Source organism: Aplysia californica, unplaced genomic scaffold (genome assembly GCF_000002075.1).
Source record: "Aplysia californica isolate F4 #8 unplaced genomic scaffold, AplCal3.0 scaffold00113, whole genome shotgun sequence".
In the NCBI taxonomy this organism is placed as follows: domain Eukaryota; kingdom Metazoa; phylum Mollusca; class Gastropoda; order Aplysiida; family Aplysiidae; genus Aplysia; species Aplysia californica.
The window spans coordinates 1,234,888-1,253,493 of record NW_004797383.1 but is presented as its reverse complement, the minus strand read 5'-3'; the positions used below and the strand labels follow the sequence as shown (position 1 = coordinate 1,253,493).

The 18,606-nt window shown below is 40.9% G+C and overlaps 1 protein-coding gene across 2 annotated transcripts in view; it reads left to right on the top strand.

Annotated features, from left to right (window-relative positions):
* The window catches only part of LOC101856505 (CBL-interacting protein kinase 16), a 17,312-nt gene extending 4,135 nt beyond the window's left edge, over positions 1-13,177 (top strand). For both annotated transcript variants that reach the window (XM_005095785.3, XM_005095784.3), the window contains exons 2-3: positions 9,671-9,858; positions 11,521-13,177. In XM_005095785.3, coding sequence (XP_005095842.1) covers positions 9,840-9,858; positions 11,521-12,356 — 855 coding nt within the window. In that variant the 5' untranslated portion in view covers positions 9,671-9,839 and the 3' untranslated portion in view covers positions 12,357-13,177. The remainder of the gene's footprint in view (positions 1-9,670; positions 9,859-11,520) is intronic.
* The last annotated feature ends 5,429 nt before the right edge of the window (positions 13,178-18,606 follow it).

The following is an 18,606-nucleotide window of genomic DNA, read 5'->3' as shown; positions in this document are numbered from 1 at the left end:
AAGGTTCACATGCTCCTGGACAAAAACCCGGCCAGGAATGACCCATGAAAGCGTTTCCAACATGGAATTGACTCTATATAAACATGACAAATCGTGGCAAGTGTGCCATGATTATGACCGCCATTATTCCACGTCATGCAGCCTAGCACACATGCTGCACGCCAGTTGGAGTCATTCTATTTGACGCGCTTTCCTCAACGTTAATTGATTATGTCTATCGTTAGGATCTTCTCTTCTATTACAAAGTAAGGAATTTATGAAAAGAAGGGAGGTTTTGTCTGTCTTTGTAATCGCATTGTACGAACATGTTTTTCTTTGTTGGGCTGTTGCAGAAGAAATCGCGTACCTCTCCTTTGGATGTGGTTTCAGCTGGTTAGCTTTACAGTGCCACAAAAGTTAACCTCCTTTGTACAAACTGCAGCAAAGTTGGAATTCTTTACAATAAATTGTAAGCATGCAGCTTATTTGGCTAGGGAGAACAGTTTCAGCCGGTGCCTGTTTCAGTGTTTTATTCTATACGCGGCTTCCCTTGCCAAAATACTAAACAGATGCAAAGAGTATGTCTTCTGCTTTAACTGTACTTTTGCAAGGTTACTAGGGTATGCCCTGGATGCTCTCAGCAAAGTCTGCATTAGCTGCTTCTGCAAGATCAAATGGGCAACTCTGTTTTCATAGGATTTTCCCAAATATTTGCGATGTTGATACAAAACGGAGAGAGTGGCTGGATCAAAAGGAAAAAGGGGCAGGGGGGCGAGGTAGTGGGAGATATTAAACACAAATAAGTCTAAAATCACGCGAAATTTATTCTGATAAGATAGAGAACTCTGTTACAAAAGCAGAGAAACAGACACATTTAGGCCAACATGTTATATTCGTTCACCCCAATAAACATGTCATAAGGCAGTGTCTGCACAAGATGGATATTGCGCAGTTACTGTCAGCCATTCCCGTCACCAGTAGGAATGCTGCCATTGGGTGCAAGTATCGGTTGTATGCGATACATCTACCCTTCAGAAGGTGGGAAATTATAAAAAGGTATGCCATTTTATCAGCTTCGTCACAGTGCGCCATGAAATTATCTTAACATGTGTTAGAGATAGCTCGTATTATAATTTCTCGCCCGCTACATGCATTGATATAACTATAGAGTGCCAGTACAGACATTGCATCCTCACAACAGACGATCGTGGTTGTGGTTAATTTTGCATTTGAGTCACGACACGGTGGAATCAAACGCTCGTCAAGTTTTGGGCATATGGAGTTATTGGTATCATTTTAAAGCTTATTCATTTCTTTTGTTTAGGATTTTAAAATACCCATCTTTCTTGAACAGAAGTCAAACTATTTACAGCTTAAGGAGGAGGGGATCGCCTGGTGTCGGAGGGAAAAATTAAAGAAAAAAAAAAGGCCGCCGAAGTTTGGTGACTTCCAAAGCTTGGGTGTCCAGAAAAACTACACATTTACGTTTTGCCTTTGATCAACGTTCCAAGTAAAATCAGCCTGAAATGTGTTTTATATAGACATAACAAGACAAACAAACAAACAAACAAACAAACAAACAAACAAACAAACAAACAAAAGCCATCGTTAAAATTTGCCCAACCGGCGGGAAATGTCGATTTCTTCGATTTTATTGTTTTGATTAGTGCCCGATTTCACCTGGATGCAACACATTTTATACTAGCTGAGTCCCCTTTCGATGAAAGGAATGATCGGTGCATTAACATCACCTGAAAGTCATTGGCCTACTGGAATGGAGCAATAACTCTTGAGAGATGCAAAAAATTAGAAGTTCTAGATCTATACTCTCGGAACAAAATGCGCCTCGCGAAATATCACTTCCGGCACTTCCGCTGTGAAGGACAGCTACGCAGATTTGTTTAGGTCTCAGTGGAATAATCACTAAAGCAAAAGAAGGACGGGAACTTTTTGTCAAATATATTTTTCTAAATTCAGGAAATGAATAAATAAAAAAATCGGCTCTGTCATGGGGACCTATCTATCGTTTTGCAGGTACTTGCCAACTTTCATCTCTGTAGCTGTCGTAGTTTTATTGGAAAAGTGACACATGTTTTTCCAAGATGTCAAATATATAGTAGATTCTATGCACCGATATGATGACACATGTGACTCGATAGGCCAATGCGAGAAAAAAGACAGTTACCATGAGTTCAACGAAAGGATTGATGATGTATTCTGCTGCGTTATTTCGAACTGTAAGCAATGTACTTGCTTAAAAACTTAAAAACAGTGGGGTTTTAGGATTACCATCGAGAGGGGAAAATGTACTTTGACTCAATGTTAACGAAATTGTCCACGCCGTCCATGGGCCGTAATCACGACGCTTTTCATTTGCTATGTGAATAATGTAACAAAAGTCGTATCTCATGTCTAAAAAGGCATCCTCATCTCCATGTCCGACATATGAGGCATCTATAGCAATCTTTAAGGGGAAAAATCTTTTAAAAAACCACATAAATCTGCCCCCTCTCTCCCAATACACACATACACACCCGGAGTGTGCAGTGGTCAGGTTTCCTTGCCTATAAAAGACTTACAGAGCACCACCAATGTTTCTATCTTCTCATGTTTCATTTGAACTCTCTATTTTGATATTTGATGGGGGAAAGGTGTACAAAGGCTGGGTTAACAACAACAAGTAGAGCTGAAGCACCCCAATACAGTATTCATTGACCCCACACCCTAGATAATCCGAATCAAGTGAAAAAACCCTAAAACATTCAGAAACTGCCAAGAGAAAAAAAATCAGATTTACAACCAGTTTTGTCACTAGCTTCATTCTTTGGAAAAGACTTTGAAAATAGCCTGATATGAGTCTGAATACCATCGCCATCGTTGTATAAGAAATTGACGCTGTTCATGTGCCAGAGTTCGAATATCCTGTAGATCATGCATTATAATAACGGCAATTTTAGCCCAGGTATTCCTGAAATAAGACCAGGTTGAGCTTATTCTTTTCTATAAATAAAAAGAACTCAAACCCGCTCGTTTTTCTGGTTCACTTTCGTATGGCATCGCCCATTTCGTGTCGCTGCTAGGTACTGATGAAGAAGGATAGCTGCCACGATTACTTGCCAACTGTCGTTTTTCACCTTGTGATAAAAGTCGAAAGACATTAGATTGATTGCTAGCGTTCTATGCCTTCACCCATACATTTAATATAATTAGGCGAGCTCTGTCGAGCCAACACCGATGTGAATTTGGATAATTCCGACAGAAACACGGGGATATTAAGCAAAATGTCTTCGATACTTGGGGATTGAATTCACATCCTTTCTGTGCAAAGCGAAGGACCTGATCAGCATATAAAAGACGCTCGTCAGCAAAAAAGGTCATGGCAAAAAATAGTATCAGTAGGAGCTGTTGCGAGTTGTTAACCTGTATCTCACACGCAGATTCCTTGATCATTTCCCCCATTATTTACCTACAGGAAAAACGTTGGAACGAAGACAATACATTAAACTCAGGTTATTCTTTTTACCCTGTCCATTTTTATTAAGAGCGCTTTTATATTTAGCAGTTTCAACAAAATTATGTGCAGCGTTTTGAATTTTAAAGTTATTTGTTAGTGTTAGTGAAAATTCAAAGAGAAATTTTAATGCCATGTGCCCTTCACGTTTTTTAAAACCCCAAACTCAGTTATTTGATACCACGCGACAATAGTATTGCAATGAAGTCGGAGAAGACGAGGGATGACCAACAGTGGTTCACCCTCACACAGGTTAGATTATTTTATCTTCCAGTATCTCAGAGGAGGAGGCAAAGGAGGTGCGGTGGGAACAGAAAGCAGAGACAAAAACAGACAACAGAACATTACTAGACAGAGGGAAAGGGTGTGAAAGGAGAATATTTTAGACTAGAAAATATTCTGTCGTTATCTGGATTCGAACCCAGGACCTATTGAATGAGAGGCGAACACATTAATCTCTAGGCCACGAGAGCCCCTCAAGATGATTTGAATGTACTCGAAGGAGGCTTAAAACAATCACACACATAGCCTCCTATATTTCAATGCACATGTGCATATGTAGGGGAAAAGAAAAATGCATATTTTTTTTTCTTTTGGTTAAACGCAATCCACATATTTCTGTTTGTTAATAATACATGTTTTACACTTTTCACCCATACAAAGTGCATCTGGGCTATATATAATTCTGTAACTGCTTGTATTTATCATCATATTTCGATTTGTAAGTATTTCGTCTATCTCAGCGCAATGCAAGTTAAACAAGTGGAACATGCGCCTTTTCTTTTCCGTCATTCTTTCCCCAATTGCACGCACTTATCAATCATAGGCAGCTCTTCGCACCCAAAACTGCCTGTGAGGCCTACAGAGCACGAAGAGGTGACGAGATAACCCCCCCCCCCCCCACCCACAAATCATCAGTTGTACAAGTAAACAAAATGCCTGGTGCTCCTCTGCCGCCTGCCCGTCAGTGCACTTCCAAAACCTCCGTTGCCTTGCTGCTTTCTGCTTTCGTTCAACGAATAATTCAGCGTTTTTTCGTTCTTGTGCAGTGACATGCTGGGCCGTGGCACACTTTGTACCTTTGAGCAAGTGGAAAAATGTAACATATCCAGACTTCGGACTGTTTGGAGGGTTTACAACACCACCATGAAGTACAAAATCGACGACTGGGTGTGTTGATATTCACAACCTTTCTGTACGCATATGGCACCTTTACTATCACAGCTCACTACAAAGAAGAATGCAGGCACTTGAAATGCGATGCTAATGCCACAAAGTGGGCTTCTACGACAGGGCTGGGCAATCTGTCCAGATTGGAGGCCATTTCGACCGGGATGTATACAGTATACAGCATAGGGCAGCGATTTTTACAACTGCTTACAGTGTGCTAGGTAGCCTAACTTTATTTTTACTAAGAAAATACAGAGTATGTGACAGAATGATTCACATTTTTAAAACCCAGCAAACAGATTTTTCTTTAAATTTTGAACGAAAATTAGGCTTGGCTTTTGTATTTTAATAATTAAATAATTAATGTGATCATTTTTTCTCGAACATTCATGGATTCCCATTTTTTAAAGAATGTTTCCGCCGGCCCTCACGAATTTCCACGAAGAGCCACATTTGGCCCCGGGCCATAATTTGCTCACTGCTGTTCTACATGGGCCGCGTCACAAACGAAGAAGCCCACCAAGACTACCAAGTGAGTAAAGGGAAGATAGGATGATACAGCTACTGTGCAAGATCAAGTACCCTTGCAAAGACCGTTTTGGAAGGAGCAATGGAGGAATGAAGAAATTGAAGCAGACGAGAGAAACAAAAGATAGATAACATAACCAAGTGGATAAGGAAGCCTTCTGCAGAGACTCAGGCCCTTATTCATCACAAACAGAAAATGTAGAACAGTCTAGTACACAGATCTTAAAGGCGGAATCGCAGACACTCTACCCAGGGTTAAGGCCGCACGATAAAAGGAGAAGAATAAACTTACTTCATTTTACGATGCGTGTTCCCTTTCGATCCACTCTATACTTTGTTCTCCCTAATTTGATATTGTAGCACTGTGACTTGGCGTCTTAGATCTCCCCCCCCCTCCCAACCCCCAAGCTCTCTACGTCATACATCTTGCTTCTTTTATTTTCTGACAATTTTGTACTAGATTCTAATTGTTAATGATTGTTTCCTTTTTTGTCCTATTTGTTCTCAAATTTCAAATGAGCGATCTGCCTTAGTGTGATCTCTGAGTAGACCCGAAGGCCTTTAAGTATAAGGATAATTTTAGCATTGGAAGCCACGTGTGACAGATCCACTCTACGGTTTCAAATTTTAGGCTACTGGGGACATAATTTCGGAAATTATTGCTGGAGAAGTTAAATCAAAAGGAGAAGGAACAATGTGGGGGATGTTTCCGTCTTCAATGACACGTTTAAAGATAGTGATAGGGAAAGAAAGAGAGAACGAGAGAGAGAGGAAGGAGAGAAATCGCAAAGGGGAGGGGAAGGATGGACAGAGACAGACAGACAAACAGACAGACAGACAGACAAACAGACAGACAGACAGACAGACAGACAGACATACAGACAGACAAACAGACAGACAGACAGACAGACAGACAGACAGACAGACAGACAGACATACAAAGAGGGAAGAGGATGAGGGGGAACAGGGAGAAAAGAAAGAAAAGGTAAATAAGGTATGGGGTACATGAGAAAGAGAAGAGGACAGAGATAGTGCGAGAGGGAAGCAAGATGGAGAGAGCGAGAGACAAAGAGAGGCAGACAGACAGATAAACTGAAGGAAAGATAAACACACAGAGAAAGAGAGAGAGAGAGAGAGAGAGAGAGAGAGAGAGAGAGAGAGAGAGAGAGAGAGAGAGAGAACGAAAGAAAGAGAAAACGAGAGAGAGAGAGAGAGAGAGAGAGAGAAAGAGAGAGAGAGAGAGAACGAAAGAAAGAGAAAACGAGAGAGACAGAGAGAGAGAGAGAGAGAGAGAGAGAGAGAGAGAGAGAGAGAGAGAGAGAGAGGGGGGGGAGGAGAGACAAAGAGAATTACAGAGATTGTAATAAAAAAATCTTCACTTGTTAAAGTAGTAAACCTCAGCTGATGCAGTACCGACTTAATTATCCTGCCTGACGTTAGTTTGAAGACCCCCCAATTACAGCGCACGTTATTTAAGAGACAGGACGGATACGCTTCCTCGCGTCTCCCAACAAAAATGAGAACACATCTTAAAAAACACTCTAAGCAACCTAGATTCGCGATCACTTCTACAGGAATTTGAAAGCTTGTTACCCCGCCGCACTTTATGTTTTCTTACATGTGTGGTAACAAAGCACCAACTCTCGTGCCGAGAAATGGCTGTACCAGAATCCCCTCACCCACCTTTTTTTCCAAAAAAAAAAAAAAGAGAAAAGGAAGGTAATTGGGGATGTTTAGATTGATTATGTCTATCACCTACTTACACTCAGATCCGGACAAGAGGGCGATTGGGGACGAGAGGTGAGTGCAAAAAGGATTGTAGAGTAGTTAGAGGATAGAGAGGTTAAGTACACACGGATAGAATGTGGTAAACATGATGTCGCTGTTTGAGAGCAAGCAGACGATTTCCAATATTTGTGGAACTGAATTAAAATTTAGGTTGCAAACGACGTCTTAATAATTACGTTCAGTACTTGCTTGACATCGCTTGGTACATTATTACGACGGTCATTCCTCTCTCACACCTCCTAAAATTATATATTAAAAAAAAAGAAACACAAGGGTAAAAAGAAAAGAGCCCCACTATCGCTAAAAGTGTTGCACCAACAAAACGAAGACATATAAAAGAAATAGACAGCAAGACCAAGACAACAACAGCACCAAACAAACGGAAAACAAAACAAAACAAAAACAAAAAACCCACAACAAAAACAAACAATCAAAAACACCAAGAAGTACGTTGGAGTAAACACCTTCCAAACTCTCCTAATAGAACGACCTAGCCACATTCTCTGGCACCGCACCCCCCCCCCTTCCCCACTTTTCTTTTTCTCCTAGGTAGACAGAAAAAAATCTGCAACGATGGGACAACAAAATAAACAAACAGCAATAGCAACAATCCGCCTCCACCACCAAACAAAATCCAAGCCAAAACAAAACAACCAGAAACCAAGGACATGTAAAAACAACCCCCTCGCCAATATCCCCAAAGCCTCGGAGAGCGTGCACGTCACCTTTGCGTACTTTGATAGCGATAAGAACAAAGGCGTGGGAATGCAAACGACGCATAACACGTAAACAACTTTACCGTCTGACAGTCTCTGATATAACTTTCGCGTTTTGCAATCTCTTGTTTCTTCTGCTGCCCTGAACACCCATAAAAGTGATTGCCGAACGCCTTTGCTTTACGTCATCCCCTGGGCTGTTGACGCGTGCTCGGGTGTGGTCTGCTCCTTATCATGCTTCTTTTCATTGCTATTTCTATCGTAATATCTTTCTGGCGAAATGTGACCCTTATCAAGCTGATCATGTACACTGTGACATCAATTGTCTTTGAAGCACAAAAGGTCATGGAGCCCTACCAATGATTCATGCGAATGCACGAACGAATGGTCTATTAAAACTCCGGATACGACTGCTCTGTATTTGAACCCTGTCTACACACAAAGTGAGCTAACAAAGTTCTGTCATCTATCAATATGGCTCTGACTTGTGGTAAGTGGAAAGGGCTTATCATGCATCATGAGTTGTATTTTTCTTTTTTAATCCGGACCTAGTTGATAATGTTTTCCGTACCTGGCTTATGGGACCATGGGCCTCGATCAAAGACAGCCAGACTGGGTCTGTATAAAAAATTATGGTAGATATTGTATTGTTAAGAGGATGTTTTCGACGCAGCAATTCTATCCGACATTTGAGATGTAACGGTTAGATCTGGGCTTTTTGCCTTCCGCTCAAAATACGTTCGTTGTATTCCCAAGCGGCGAAGATATTCTACCCAGATGCTGAGGCGCATTCCACTGAGTTCAGGATAGACCAGACAAGCAGGGAAGAAGCAGCCCACCTCCCAACTAATCTAAATTGTATTGATAGAGGCGTATGTTTACAAAAAACGAAACAACCACATCCCATGTGACAGTCTCCACTTCTACCTTTCCTTCTAAGCCCACCATCCTCTTCACAGTTTAGTTCATCAAAAGAAACAAGAAAATCAGCAACAAGAAAGAAGCCAAATAACTTATCTGGTTGTTGTTGAGTAGCAAAGTATTGTTTTACAAAGAATAATTAGCACAACAACTGCCACGTTTCGCAAGAAATAATTATATAACCTATAAGGTACAATACTAATGATAAAATAACAATTATGATAATAACGATAATGATAATAATTGATCTAATACAATGCATATCCATGCCCTTACAACATATATCATGAGCTTTAAAATCATTAACATATCGCGCAAAAAAACAAAACAACAACAACAACAACAAAACAACCGAAAACAAAAACAAAACGAAAAACCGACCAGGTAATAATATAAACAGGAGAAGCTAGAGAGCTGGTAAGTAGTCAGCCACTTAAACTAATAGCGAAATTTCTCAATGTGTTATCAACATTTGAATACGTTCTTTGAAGTAGACTCTATATCCCAAAAGTTAGGCAACTGGGCCAAAGAAAAACGCTTGATTGATGGTTTCCTATGATCGTACCTGAAATAGCTCTCCAATATTGCACGTTTCGTTGTGTATTACAAAACATTGACTGTGGTAGAGGAGAGCAAATAGAGGAGAGCAAATAGAGCAGTTGCACGTTGAAAAAAATTAACAGTACGGAAAAGCCCATGGCTCAACTACGTAACAAAAATCATTCTTAATCTTTCGGTCTCGGCTTTTTAAAATCGTGAAATCGTTGTCTGTACCCCACTTCTATATCTATTCAACGGAGTAACGGTAAACTTTGCAAATCTATCATTCTATTTAAATAATGCACTATATCGTTGGGATTATTCTTCCGGAAAAGTAGTATTTACACCGCAATCTGTGGTATCAAGAACTTTCTAAAAACACCCACTGAAATCTCTGCAAAAAGATGTGACATTTACTCACAGTCGACGTAGCGTTTGTGCACCAAGATAAAACCCCATAATTCTAAGGCGCCGTGCATTATCAAGGTCTATTTTTGTCTTTTCCCTACTTCTGCAGCTACGGCGACAGAAGTGACGCAGCCAGCAGACTTCTAAATCACCCGACACAATTCCAAGAGATAGCGAGAGACGTCCTGACATTTCTCCATCAGACGAAACCAGCGAGAAGAGGCTTGAAGGAAGAACAGCAGACACTGGCGGTTTGTCACTCCGGATGAGAAAGTGCTATGCGCCCAGGAATTTTCAGTAAGTTTGCGGCAGTTTTTAATTTGAGCGTCTGGATACATTATTATTATTGATATATAAAACCTATTATAAAGTACAAGATAGCAAAATGTGGGGTAGATTGTCTATCCTTACCTTGTACTCTCTGGAAATGGCACTTTGCGGCAAGCCTTGGGCTACTTAGCAAAAAGTATATCACCAGAGGACAAGTAGGTAGACATATATACACGACAAATACAAAAGTATGGCGTGAGGTAACAGTTCCCATAGACTAAACGCAAACTATTCAGAAAGAGGGACTGATGTATTGATACTCGTCTTCGTTTTTTATAAGTTAAATACAGCCAGTCACAAGTTGGCCTTTTCAGAAAGTAAACGTGAGAGTTCTTTCAACACTTTTAGGATAATTAAGAGGTGGGACCTCTCCTCCGCATTTAACGTCATTCTATAATATATATATAATGGCTGAGACAAATGGGTTAAAAGCTTTAAAAACTCTACAAAAACAAAAAACAAAAAAAAAAGTTTCAGACACCTTGTTGGGGATTCGAACCAGGGCCGCCCACTCTGTAGTACAGCATGATACCCACTGAGCTAAGGGAGCGTCGTTGGCCTTTTCAAAAGTGAATTTACTTTTGAGGAAAAAAGGAGAAGGACATGGAGAAGGAAGAAGGGAAAGACAAGGCACCAGCTTAAACTAAATATTCTTCATGTACGTCTGAGAGAAAATACTATCCCAACGCAAGAGGGACGTACCCCTTACTTGTTTGCAGGGGTCTACTCCTTGCCTCCCCCCCCACCCAATGTCCAGAGAGAGGAGAGGGTTGAACTGAGTTCTAAGTCAAAAGCAACACTTCTTTTATCATAGTTTCCTCTTCCACAGTTGTTAATCAATCTAGATTCTTTAAAAGGCACAACTTACCAACAAATAGCAATATGTAGGAAGCTTTGTAAAACTTTGTAATTCCACCTAAAGCTCAAGATAAGAATTATTGTAGCAAGGTTTCAAGCCTACTCCGTTCTCACTGTTGCTTACTAATGTCTTCTGCCAAGCTGAAGGGCGTTATGAGCTTTAGAAAGAAGCTTGATTTTCAGCAAGCCTGTCATGTGACTACTCAATCGACCCTGTTATGGCACAAAGTAGTTGTGAATGTTTCACACTTTTACATGGTTAGGGAATAGAGAACGTGTCAGGGCCAATCGAATGTTTTGGTAATATAATGTACTTGTTGCATGTACTTGATAAACTCTATTCCATATGGGACCAGATTCCCATAATTTGAGTGCAAGGCTAAAAGCTTATCAATTGCACCAACATGCTGTTCCCCCCCAGGTGTTAAGGTAAGGGGAAGAACTGTCCCCGTTGACAGTTTCCAAAGTTTTGACATTCTTCAGATGTTGGGTTCTGACTTCACTAATTAGTGCACTTAATTTCTAGACTACCGAAAAAAACCCGGAAGTAGTCCCCCCCCCACTCCCCCCTCCCCTTTTTCTTTTTCTGTCTTTTTGAGGGGGGGGGGGTGGTCAGGTTACCGAAACGTGTGTTGAGGCACATGCCACATTGCGTTAGGTCAACATTGTATAATATGCTATAACCGACCAGTCTATTGACAGAAAAGGCATTAAAATAAAATTTTAAAAAGTAAAACCAATCGGTTACTCATACACATCTCTTCTATCTAGGTATGGAGCTCGTTCGAACTCCTCACCACTGGGCCGCCTTCTTGGGGAACAATGGTTTCTCTCTCAACCGTTGTGTGGGAAACGGCAGCTTCGGCGATGTTTACGCCGTGACCAAACTGACCACTGGCTGTGTTTGTGCTGTCAAGCGGCTCGTTGCACGTAGGAAGATATCTGAGGACAGATACACAATGGCTGAAATCCGAGCACTTATTGACCTGCGGCACCCGAACATCATTGGTCTAGAGGAGGTTCTGTTGTGTGATCGGCTAGCGTGTATTGTTATGGAGTACGCCAGAGGGGGGAATCTGGAGCAGTTCACAAGTAAGAAGGGCGGTAGACTGAAAAATTCGTTCATTCGCACGGCGTTTTTACAGATAGTGGCAGCTGTTGAGTTTTGTCATGGGCAGGGTGTGGCCCACAGAGACCTCAACCCTACCAACGTTCTCATCTTCAGCGATCAACTGGTCAAACTGGCGGACTTCGGCCTCTGTGTTCTCTGCGTGGACGCTGACACCGGTTCGGAGATTTTGTGTTCGGACTATTTGGGCCAAGACGCGTATTTAGCCCCCGAGGTTAAACTATACAAGCCATTTTCAGGTAAACCAGCAGATATCTGGAGCCTTGGATGTGTTCTGTACTTTATGCTTTTGGCATCTAACCCTCCAAAAAATGATTCAGAATTGTTGGAGAAGTTTGAAGGACTCCCATGTACTGAGCCAAGTTCAGCCAGTTTCCGACAGCGCTGTATCTTCGTTGTCCGGTCTTTGTGTCAAGCGGAAGTTTCTAAGAGATTAGACATAACAATGATTGGAACTCTGCCCATTTGGGATACTTGAAAAATAAAACCCTACTTTTTCAACGTTACCAACTCCTCTCGCTTATCTAAAGCCCTCATGCATGTATGCATATAGGGTACAGACGAGGGACCACCACTACCGTCTGTTCTAGGACGCTTTTTGAATGGTCAGTTGTTCCAAGAGGCTTGCGCGCTAAGAAATTACCTGAGTGTCTCAACAGACTACAAAAACCATCTAGATAATATATACAAAGGCAGTACCTTTCAGTTTTTTTATGGCAGAAAAACTACAACTTACGTTCCAACTGAGTGAAAAACAAGTTAAATATCTCCTTAGTTTTATTGATTACATTATGATAAACACGTATTATGTTATGTAACTGTTAATAGGAGGTCAAAACAACAAGTTGGAGAATGGAGAGCGAACAAAACTGGGTCGTTTTTACGGGAGAGCTCACTGACTGACTATCCACAAATGTTGATCGTTCATCTCTCAACGCCCTGGGACCACGCGAACAGAGTGCTGCGCCAAGCACAATGAAAGATTTTCCTTCAGCTGTTACGGTGTTCTCCTCAGAAGGCACAGCTTGTACTCATTTGACAGTTGAAAAGTTATATTGTCAAGTTCGATAAACACCCGCTATGCCTGTTCGAGTCACTGAGTAAAACATTTTTCAAAGAATAAGAACAACATCAGCAGACCAATGTTCAAAACCTTCATTTGCAATTGTCTGAATGTCAACTGAATGCAAAATTGGGCATGACTGGTTTCGTCTTCTCACTTCAGGACTCAAAGGCTATACCTTATATTATGTGTACGTGAAAAAAAAGAGAATTGTTGAATAAACGAAAAACCAGAACGGATATTTTGTTATGAAATTTTATCAGCTTCACTTTTCCAATTCAAATTCATTTGTAAATATTACATTGCATTGCCAACGTTGCCATGGAACCAGGGCTGTCGGTGTCAATGAGCTTCACTCGCCACAGTGTGTGCTTCTGACTGCAAGTCTTAATAATATCAATTTGTTAGTGAATGGTTCTATCTGCTGACGCAATGGAGCTGTTGCTGTCATTGTTTTCCCGTTTGTTGTTGTTATTTTTGTTATTGTAGTTGTTTCTGTTGGTCCTGATAAGGGGCTTCTTTGATGTTAAAATTGCTGATTTTGTTTTCTGCAGGTGTGTATTCATTGCTTTCTTTCTTTTACAACATCGAAAATTGAATTTGAACCCAGGATCAGCCCATTAGCGGATTAGTGGATTAGAGTTCTACCCCTGAGCAATGTTTGTACCCTTGTAGAGTAGAGGCCCATGTAGTGCTGTTTGTTATGTAGTTGATTCTGGGAATCCAAGTTCGAGGTCCAAACCTGACTTGGGTCCGAAATTAATTTAGTAAAATCCATGGCTGGAATATTTCGTCTCAGCCTAATTTTCTGGCGGAGTATCTGATGTTCTACTCCCGAAATGACTTACATTATGTCAAATAGAGCGGCTTACAACTAGAATAACAACAATAGTGACGAACAACAACAACAACATTAACATCAACAACAACAACTACAACACAACAACAACAAAAGCGCCAACAAAAGCAACAACAAAAACAACAGCACAGACTGAAGAAGACAAGAGGGTGTGGCATGATTTTGACGCTTTTCTCAACACGAATGTATTATTACTAGCTGGGCCTCCTTTTGATGAAAGGAATGATCTGTGCATTAACATCAACTGAAAGTCTTTGGCCTACTGCCAACTCTGCTGGAATGGAGCAATAAATCTTGAGAGATGCAAAACATTAGAAGGTCTAGATCTATACATATATACTCTCTAAACACAATGTGCCTCGCGAAATATCACTTCCGACATTTCCGCAGCGGAGGACAGCTACGTAGATTTGTTTCGTTTCACAGTGGAATAATCACAAAGGCCGAAGAAGGACGGTAACTTTTTGTCAAATATATTTTTCTAAATTCAGGAAATGAATAAATAAAAAATCGGGCTCGGTCATGGGGACCTATCTATCTTTTTGCAGGTACTTGCCAACTTTCAACTCTGCAGTTTTAAGGAAAAAGTGACAAATATGTTTCCAAGTTGCCAAATATATAATAGATGTATATACTGATTCTCTATTCCGCTTTCGTGGCTGTACACTTCAGAATTTCAAAAGTGTGGAAACAGTGCCGAGACTAGTAAACAGAAACCTCCCTTGTTTACAATGGCGTCTTAGAAGACGGACTTTCCCATGATTAGATCTAAGCGAAACTAATGAAAAACTGAAAATTAAACCACAGTGACTTCAGGTTCCTCAATAAAACTGTGCACCCTTTAAACGATTCAGAACCACCATTAATTTGGTCAAATTCGAAAGTTAAGTTAGGCGGCCAAAGTGACGAACTTTCACAAATATAATATGTAGCGATAGAGATAACGTAGGAAATCGGCACTCTGGATTAGTCCAGGAGAGAACAATGCTTTAAAATCATTAGAAAATAATTGATTTCTATGTTAATGAATGTGCCTCCAGATTCGAGCGTGGGTACATCCCAACACAGCCAAGCTCCAGCTACCAATCCACAACAGAAAAATGAAGTTAAGGTGTAAGAATATTTTCGGATATACAAATCGGTAACACAGACAGGTTCACCATTAGCGAGACAGAGACGCAGCATGCACATAAGTTAAACTGGCGGTGAAAAGGCAGCTGTGAGTTGTTTAGGTTTTCTTCTGCTCTTTCGATCATTCCATCTCGCATTCCCCCTTTCCTTTTTCCTAACCTTTTTTAATTGCTTCCGGAAAATTAAAAAAAACCCCAACATATTCAAAAGCACACAACACCAAACCAAAACAATATCAACCATTTGTACTTTCAAAAACAAAATGGAACAGAATGCTCCAATACAAAGCACATGGACACTTGATCTATATCCCTTTAACAAATAATTATTAGTAAGGTGGCATATAATAATCTATTCCTTCTCTATTGTTATTCTAACAACCAAATTTTGCTCCCTGTACAGTGTGGGTCAAGACCAGTACTCAACAGAGCAAAGAATATGTGCAGAGAAGAGCTTAATTTTCAAAGAATATTTCCTGTTGTTTGTAACGAGTATGGGCTGTTAAAAATGTTTTTCACAAACAAATTTGAAAGATAACTTGTACATGTATCTGTTAAAATCAATGCTGTGTTTGTCCTTTGGTCCTTCTCATTATATATTGCTCACAGTGAGATGGGTCGACTTTTCTATTTGGGATACGAACCAGAAACATCGGTAACAGCACCTGTGGCGCTCCTGGCGTTCGTGCTATAATGGCTTGGCCCGCAGTTGTGGTGGTAAAAACACAAGTTAGATTTTCATTATTGGGTAAGTGAAATTTTTCCATTTGGAAGCTTATCTAAGGTCTTTATTCTGTGTATCTCAGGCAGGACAGGTTACCCTGACAGGCATGGGTCGAAGCTGAGATCTTCTAGAACGATTTAAATTAAGTCTACAGGAGAGTAAACCATTGAGAATAAACATTTATGTTTCTTCATGTCGTATATGTAGCGAGGACTTTTTTGGGGCGGGGTGGGGAAGGGGTATTGCATCCCCTTTCTCAGAAAAAGCTATCTTTTCTCACACACCGGTTCTTTTACAAGAATACTGCTCAGGAAAAGGAGCTAGAACATGCACAGTAAAACCATGTCAAGGTAGAGTGAACTCTTTTCCCAACTTAACTGGTCAGACAGAGCGAAGAGGTAGAGTCAATAAATCAGACAGGCTTGTAAAAATACAGCTAAGGGTAGAACAAAAGTTCATTAAGAAAACGGTTTCAAGATGTAGGAGCGAAACTTTGCCTTGATTTTGACCGGTAGTATCGGTCATTCGTAAGCCTGGCGATCGTTCGTAAAATGTACCCTAAATTTTGGTTGCCGTTATTCACGTACAGACTAAAGAAAATCAGACAAGTGTGCTCCACACTTGTGGGTTTATAGGAAACTTAATAGTAGATTCTTTGTGTTTCTGATAGGGAAACTATTGGAAGCCCTGGGGGAGAGGGAGACATACAGTGGAGCAGGTAAGTGTGGGTTGTTGACCCCACCTCCTTGGCAGTTTCCTCGACTCTGTTTGACCTTCATTTGGTTTAAATACCAATTTCTTACCTTGGTTAATGGGGTACTTGTGCTGTCGGTTAACGTCACGTTACCATGGACCTATAGGAGGCACTGTCTCAGAGAGAGAGAAAGAGAGAGACAGAGAGAGAGAGAGAGAGAGAGAGAGAGAGAGAGAGAGAGAGAGAGAGAGAGAGAGAGAGAGAGGGAGAGTCGTAAAAAAACCCTCTTGAAATCACCTGCGGGGTGGATTTTTATGATGTATGTGTAGGTGCGGGGGGGGGGGGGGGGGTCATTTGCTTGGTTCAAACGTGGCACATAATGATGATAGTACAGGTTTAATGATGAACGCCACGTCACTGCAAGGATGCGACCCACACGACATAATGTTAATGTCCGCCCGAACGATCCAAGAGTTACTCCAACGTGAGGCAGGTTGTGGCGAGCGAGTAGCACCCCGCTGGCAAGGCAAAAAGGTGTGAGGGATGGGGGTGTTGGTGAGCCTCCCTTTAGTGGGAGAGAAGACTAATCACTTACTCACTTACTGACTTACTTACTCCCAACGGATAGTAGACAGTACTGCTATTACATTTTTAATACAAGAAAAAGCAAACAATCTAGTCAGTTTTTCCCCTCCGTCTTACATCTATTAATTTACTGATAGATCTAGTGACAGTAAGAGTTATATTTGTAGAATCTTTCTCGAAATACCATCATTCTCTCTGAGACAGGGGACTGGGAAACGGGAGGCTAGACATATATAAGGAGGAAGAGAAACTTTACTAGCAACGAACTAAAAAGCCCAACACAAGCTGGAAAAGAAGTAAAAAAAGGAAGAGTAATTCAGAACACAAAGTAGTAGTCTATTGACTTCCTCTACCCTCCCCTTGGGGTGTCTCGTTTGTTTTTCTTGCACCGGTTCCAGAGCCTCATCAGCCAAACAGGAATGTGGCAACGTTCATCGTATTGCGGTGCTCGGGAGGATTCTGTTCTCTTTACACACGACTGAAAAGCTTTCCGTTTTGCCTTTTTCTGTGAAAAACAGGAGCGAAAAATTGTAGCGGGTGGGGGATTTAGAGGGGGCGTGGTGGTGGTTAAAAAGCCAAAAGAAAAACAAAAACAACCAATTTGGCAAAACAATAAATCAACACAATCATGCCAATCAAAGCTCAAATACGATCTACCTGAAAACGAGCGCAGGTAGAAGGTTCGAAGAGGGATGTCGAAAAACACGTCCCAAATCTATAAACGCGTTACGAGGACGGCCCAGGCAAAACAGGGGAAGGTAATTTGACGCCAGTACACAGCTTTGGATACGGTTTGCAATGACGATAAGCTGGGAGTTCTTTCAGTGGAACTTCTGGTCTGAATCATTGTTTGTTTGTTTGTTCAAGTTAAAGAGAAGCTTATTGACATGCTAAGAGCAATGTGCTGTTGAGGAAAATGAAGACGGAAAATGAAGACGGATGAGAGAAATAGCAGACTTCCAGATTATCCGAGAGAGCCGCCAGAGGCACATTCTAACCACCCATGATTTCTAACAAGAGAAAATAGGGTAACAGCAGACGGCCCATTGACAGTAAGGGTAAATGTCTCGCTGAATAGTCCATTTCGAGCTTACCTAATCTACAATGTACACAATATGCGGGGGCAACATGGTGGTGGCCATGACGTCGTATCCGCTTGACGAATTGCACTTATCCTAAGAAGGGAGACTTCAATTAAACCCTTACAGATAGCAAATGCAGTTCAAACTAAATTTAGAACAGGTCGATACAAAGAATAGGAGCTAAGTGGGTCGACCAAATGAAGTCCGACACGAAGAGTTAGAAAAAAAAGACCAATTACTACACATATTATCCCACATCTCGATTGTATTTCATAGCTTTAAACTTTTTAGAAGTGATGTTCTTTTCCCATGAAAACAAGGTTAGTTGCCATAGTGGCTTACCTTATACAACATGAGAGAATTAAAAAATAAGTAAATTAATAATTTATGATAACACGAGTTTTCCTTCCAGGGGAGGGAGGGGGAGGGTTGATCTAAATGAGAAAGAAGTTGACGTCACTGCCTTTGTAATTTAAAAAAAATCCGTGATTCAAACTACACTGTATTATTGATAAGTAGAGTAAATTTGCTATACATTATGAAAGAAAGATTGAAGTTGTTATTCCATTACGCACGTAAGCAATCGTCATG